General features: G+C 44.2%; 1 protein-coding gene across 1 annotated transcript; it reads right to left on the bottom strand.

Annotated features, from left to right (window-relative positions):
* Positions 1 to 454: 454 nt before the first annotated feature.
* AGTR2 (angiotensin II receptor type 2) lies at positions 455 to 4,530 on the bottom strand. Its single transcript, XM_014060408.2, is given in 3 exon segments — positions 455 to 669; positions 672 to 1,839; positions 4,331 to 4,530. Coding segments are annotated over 2 exon segments (1,128 nt in total). The 5' UTR covers positions 1,747 to 1,839; positions 4,331 to 4,530; the 3' UTR covers positions 455 to 616.
* Between the last annotated feature and the right edge of the window lie 1,360 nt (positions 4,531 to 5,890).

The raw sequence follows: 5,890 nt of genomic DNA, 5'->3' as shown, positions 1-5,890 counted from the left end.
AATAGCATTTGCCCAAATGCTGGAAACAAAATAATACCCCCTCGGACGAATTAGTGATTAAAAATTTTTTTGGATTGTGCAGAGATGGACAAATTAACACTGAAATTAAAAGATAAAGAAGAGTCGGAATATTATGAGATTTGGAACAATTGGTACAAATGGCTGCAAAACAGGAATAAAATTAATTAAGCCAAAAAACAATATATATAAATATATATAGAACTGTGTATAAAGGTGTGTAAATATAGAAGCGAAATATTATATACATGTACAGGTATGATGACATAACAATGTTGATGTAATGATTGTAAGGTGTTGTAGAAGGGGAAAAATAATTTTAAAAAATCTGCTATAAAAAAAAGAATAGGAAGGGTGTTGAAAGTTACGTTTCTTTGCCAACTCCTTCTCTTAAGGGCCACGAAAAACAAACTTTAGTCACAGAAATAGGCTGGGTTAGTAAAGTTGCTAAGATATTTATTGACAATTCATTGGCCTCTACAAGACAGCCTTACTCAAAGCAAATGAAAACATGGTCTTCGGGGGACAGAGGAACAAGGGGAGACCAGAGGAAAAACATGAGTCACGGAGGGGGACGTAACCACCGCTTAATTGGTGATTAGGGAACCCACAGAGGGTGGGTCAGTGGCCTCTCCGTGTCTCCTCCTGGTTAGCCTCCTTCAAGGAGCCCACAGTCTTGAGGGAACTGGTTTTGCTGGAGGAAAGGGTTTCCCGGCCACTGTTGAACCGGGAAAGGCTCAGCTTGAATAAATGCTGGAGTTTATCCCGGAACTGACTTCCCACAAAATAGTACAATAAAGGGTTGATGCAACTGTTTGCAAAGCCCATGGAGAGGCCGAAGGGCAGCACCGCGTCGATCACGGAGGTGAGGTGGCACCTGCTGATCACCTCCATCCAGGAGAGGGCGTCCAGGAAGGTCAAGACGTGGAAGGGGAGCCAGCAGATCAAGAAGGCCACCACCACGGCGGCCACCAGCTTCAGCACCCGGTCCCTGACCCTCATGCTTTTGGAGAACCCCTGGGCCTTCTTCAGGTGCACCCTGATGCAGATGTAACACCCAAGGATGATGGCCATGGGGAGCAGGAAGCCAAGGAGGTTCTTCATTAAGGCTGTGGCAGCCGACCAGGTGGCGTAATTCTCAGAGGGGTAGGCCATGATACAAGCGTTGACGCCCAGCTCGTCGATGTAGTTGACTTCACGCCAACAGAAGGTGGGCAGAGACGTCAAGGTGGCCAGTCCCCAAACGGCGAAGGTGGCGATGAAGGCCCGTTTCAGAGTCCCCTGCTGGCACTGGAAAGGATGGACAATGGCCTGGTAGCGGTTCACACTCAGGCAGGTGATGAAGAAGATGCTTGCGAACATGGTCAAGCAGAGGATGGAGCCGGACAGCTTGCACATCAGGGAGCCAAAGACCCAATTGTACCCGTTGGCATAGCTGGCTGCCCAGAAGGGAAGGGTGGCGAGGGCCAGCAGGTCAGCCGCTGCTAGGTTGAAGATGTAGACGTTGGCCACCGTCTTTGGGCTCCTCTGCCGACACAGGGCCGTGAGGACCATGCTGTTGCCCACAAGCCCAAGGATGAAGATGACACAGTAGAGCACGGGGATGAGCAAAAACTGGTGGCTGGAGAAGCGGAGGAGGCAGGCGTCCCTGGTGGAGACGTTGGTGGGAGCCAGCTCTTCAGGAGAGCGTTCAGTGGCGAGGGCGGCAGAGAAGTTCCCGAAATGCATCTTGGGGTCAGAGAAGATGGGGTGGCCTGCAGGACACTCTGAGGCATGGAACTTCTTCTGGCTCTGCGTGGCCAAGGCTGGATGCTGCTGTCCCTTAAAGGAAAGAGGACAACAGAACAGAAACATGAATCGCAAGTCTTCAGCACCAAAAGTGCTTTGTCAAGAGGCCACTGGACTTCCTTGTGTTTCTCTGTCTGTCTCTGTCTGTCTGTCTGTCTATCTGTCTGTCTATCTATCTATCTATCTATCTATCTATCTATCTATCTATCTACTGTATCTATCTATCTATCTATCTATCTATCTATCTACTGTATCTATCTATCTATCTATCTATCTATCTACTCTATCTATCTATCTATCTATCCATCTATCATCTATCTATCTATCTATCTATCTATCTATCTATCTATCTATCTATCTCTTCTATCTATCTATCTATCTATCTATCTATCTATCTATCTATCTATCTATCTATCTATCTACAGTATCTATCTATCCATCCATTCATATCTATCTATCTATCTATCTATCTATCTATCTATCTATCTATCTATCTATCTATCTACAGTATCTATCTATCCATCCATCCATATCTATTTATATCTATCTATCTATATCTATCTATCTATCTATCTATCTATCTATCTATCTATCTATCTATCTATCTATCTATCTATCTATCTACAGTATCTATCTATCCATCCATCCATATCTATTTATCTATATCTATCTATCTATCTATCTATCTATCTATCTATCTATCTATCTATCTATCTATCTATCTATCTATCTATCTATCTATCTACCTACCTACCTACCTACCTACCTACCTACCTACCTATATCTATCTAAATAAATAAATAGTTTTTTCATTTTCATAACAAATAACCACATGTATACTATTACGTAACCAACATTGTATTATATTATTAAATGTTTACATCAATTCATCTTACAAACAACTCCCAAAAACCATTATTGGCTCTTCTGCTCACCATACACCATATTTGTACCTTATCCATCGCTTTCTTCTCCCTCTCTCCTCCCCCTCCCTACCTCCTTTCTTCCCTCTGCCATCCTTCTCTTCTCTACTTCCCCTTCCTCTCTCCTTCTCCTCTCTCCCCCTTTCCACTCCTCCTTTCTCTCCTCCTCTTCCCCGCCCTCTCTTCTATTCCTCTCTTCTTCCCTTACCCCTCTCCTTTTCTCCCCACTCTTCATCTCATTTACTTGGTGTATTTCATTCTCTGAGCCAGCTCCATTTTCTGTTGATGGTCCTTCATTTGAAGACGTTTCGCTTCTCATCCACGAAGCTTCTTCAGCTCTGAGTGGATGAGAAGCGAAACGTCCTCCAAGCAACACAAGGAACTGCCTCTTGGAAAAGCATGGCCTGGATGACTGAGAATCTCCACGAATTCTTCAGCACGTTCCCCAGGAAAGCTTCCATTCTCCCCAAGGTCCCAGCTTTTGAACGTTCCCGTTTTAGTTCTTTTAAAAGACATTTCGGAGGGGGCCCCCCGGTTTGATGGAGCCCGGATCCTCCTGCCTAGTGGAGCACAGATATTCCCCATTAGCAAACTCGAGTCAGTTTCTTTTTTTATTTTTATTTTTATTTTTTATTACATAGACAACAATGGGAAAAGGAGAAGAAAAAAAAAAGGGGGGGAACCCCATCATCACATACAATATGTCATTTGATTAATAAACACCACAATAAGCTTTTTTTTAAAAGGGGGGGGAAGAGGGGGAAGCCAAAAAGGACAAAAAAGACAAAAAGGACAAAAAAGTCCAAAAAAGAAGGGGGGAAAAAAAAGAAAAGAAAAACATCATCACATGCAGCATGTCGTTTGGTTACAGTTGTTTTAACATCTGCATCTTCAAATAATATTTACCGTCTCAGATATTTCATCTAATGTAACTAAAGGCCTCATTTTCCTTCTACAATATATATTCAGTTAACATTAGCATTATTTCCCCCCAGAGAGTATACTTCTGTTCATTGTTAACCTTGCATTTCATACCTTCAAACAGAGGTCTTATTCCTTCATTGTTCAACAAGGCGTCGCTGCCTATATATACCAGTTTTCATTTGTTCCCCTATTAGAATTGCCTTATCAGCAGCGAAATATCATTATAGTAAGTTCTTAACCTCGAGTCAGTTTCTGAAGGCATTGGAAGGGAAGTAGAAGCGAGGATAGAGACAGTAAGAGTGGAAATGGATGGCAAGCAAATCTCTTTGCCCTTGAAGTCCTGGATGCTCACCCAGATGTTTCAGCAGAGGAGGAGGCTTCCTTAGCAACACACATAACCTTTAAGCTGTGCGGTCCTTTTAACGCAGGGGTCACCAACCGATGGCCCGAGGAACCACTTGTGGTTGGGGTGAAAGTTTGGGTGGCCTGCAGAAAAATGATCTGCATTTTTTTATATCGCCCTAAATACTATTGATCTTTTTTTAAAAAAAAAACAAATATCGTATTAGTGGCCCGTGGGATTTAAAATGATGGATTTCGAAAGGTTGGTGACTCCTGCTTTAAAGGATGGAAACATTTGGACTTAGAAGCTGTGAAGAGCAGAGTTGTTCACTTACGGGTTGAAAAAAAGGGGAGTTTGCAGAATCTGTCCTGGGGCACTTCAGAGGTCCACAACTGCCTCCTTTTCCTGCATCGGAAGAGGCTTCTTCCTAGCTCTCCGCAGAGAGAGGACTCAGAGGAAGCAAAGGGACAGCAGCCGCAGGGGAAGGGAATGGACACCTTCTGCCTCTCTCTCTCTCTCTCTCTCTCTCTCTCTCTCTCTCTCTCTCTCTCTCTCTCTCTCTCTCTCTCTCTCTCTCTCTCTCTCTTTCTCTCCCTCTCTCTCTTTCTCTCCCTCTCTCTTTCTCTCCCTCTCTCTCTCTTTCTCTCCCCCTCTCTCTCTTTCTCTCCCTCTCTCCCTCTCTCTCTTTCTCTCCCTCTCTCTCTCTCTCTCTCTCTCTCTCTCTCTCTGCAGCCAATGGGAGTCAGGGGGGCTGGAAATGGGCGGGCACTCTAGCCACCCATCCCACGCCGGCTGGCTGGGGATACTTTCCTTAACCCCTTTTATATTATAACATTTTTATTTATTTGTTTTACGACTCCTCCTTCTTTACATATTGTAGAAAGTGTACCAGCTGGTTACAAAAGGCTTTTGTGCATCTCTTCCACCGTCATCAAACGTAATTCATATTAATTCAAGTATCTTAACTCGGATATTTACTACATTGACATCATCACACCTCCACTTTTATTTGACTATAGTTATTTAAACATCCTTCAATATACCAAGATTCAACACATAACCACATTACTGGCATTTCATTTACTTATTTGTAAAATCCTCCATTAACATTAAATCCTCATATCCTGTTTTAGCTAAACATCCACAAAATTTTCTAATCCTCCGTGGACTTTTCTTAACCCCTTTTGCATCCCCTCATTCCCACCCCTTAAATCCCTGCCTCTGTGTTTATCTGCTTACCTGCTTCGGGAGCTGAAGTTGAGGTGAAGAAATCAGTCAAGCTGAGAAGGGACTTGGGAGGGGGACGGGTGGAGACTTGGTGGGGTTGGTGGGGGAGATGCATTCACTTGGGTTCCTTTGGAGAGCAGAGGTCTGGGGCAACCTCTCCAAGCCCTGTTCTCTAAAAAAAAATGCTTTGCAGGGAGGTGGAGTTGGCATTACCCCAAAGCCCAGCTGGGGTCCATCTTTTTTTGCTGGAATGCATGGAATTTACACTCCACCCACCCGCGAGGAAGGGAACACTGGAAAGGAACCACAAATAGCAGCTGGAGGGGAAAACATCCCAGCTCTTTAAACCAGTGTTTCTCAACCTGGGTAACTTAAGATATGAGGAATGGTTGCAGGAACTGGGTATGTCCAGTTTAATGAAAAGAAGGACCAGGGGAGACAGGATAGCAGTCTTCCAATATCCCAGGGGCTGCCACAAAGAAGAGGGAGTCAAGCTATTCTCCAAGGCACCTGAGGGCAGAACGAGAAGCAATGGGTGGAAACTAATCAAGGAGAGAAGCCACTTAGAACTGAGGAGGAATTTCCTGACAGTGAGAACAATTAACCAGTGGAACAGAAGTTGCCTCCAGAGGTTGTGAATGCCCCAACACTGGAAGTCTTTAAGAAG

This window comes from Thamnophis sirtalis, unplaced genomic scaffold (genome assembly GCF_051295495.1).
Source record: "Thamnophis sirtalis isolate CommonGarterSnake01/CBP01778 unplaced genomic scaffold, rThaSir2_p1.2 scaffold_13, whole genome shotgun sequence".
Taxonomy (NCBI): Eukaryota; Metazoa; Chordata; class Lepidosauria; order Squamata; family Natricidae; genus Thamnophis; species Thamnophis sirtalis.
Note: the sequence above shows the minus strand (reverse complement) of the source record. Positions and strands in the feature narration are given on the sequence as shown.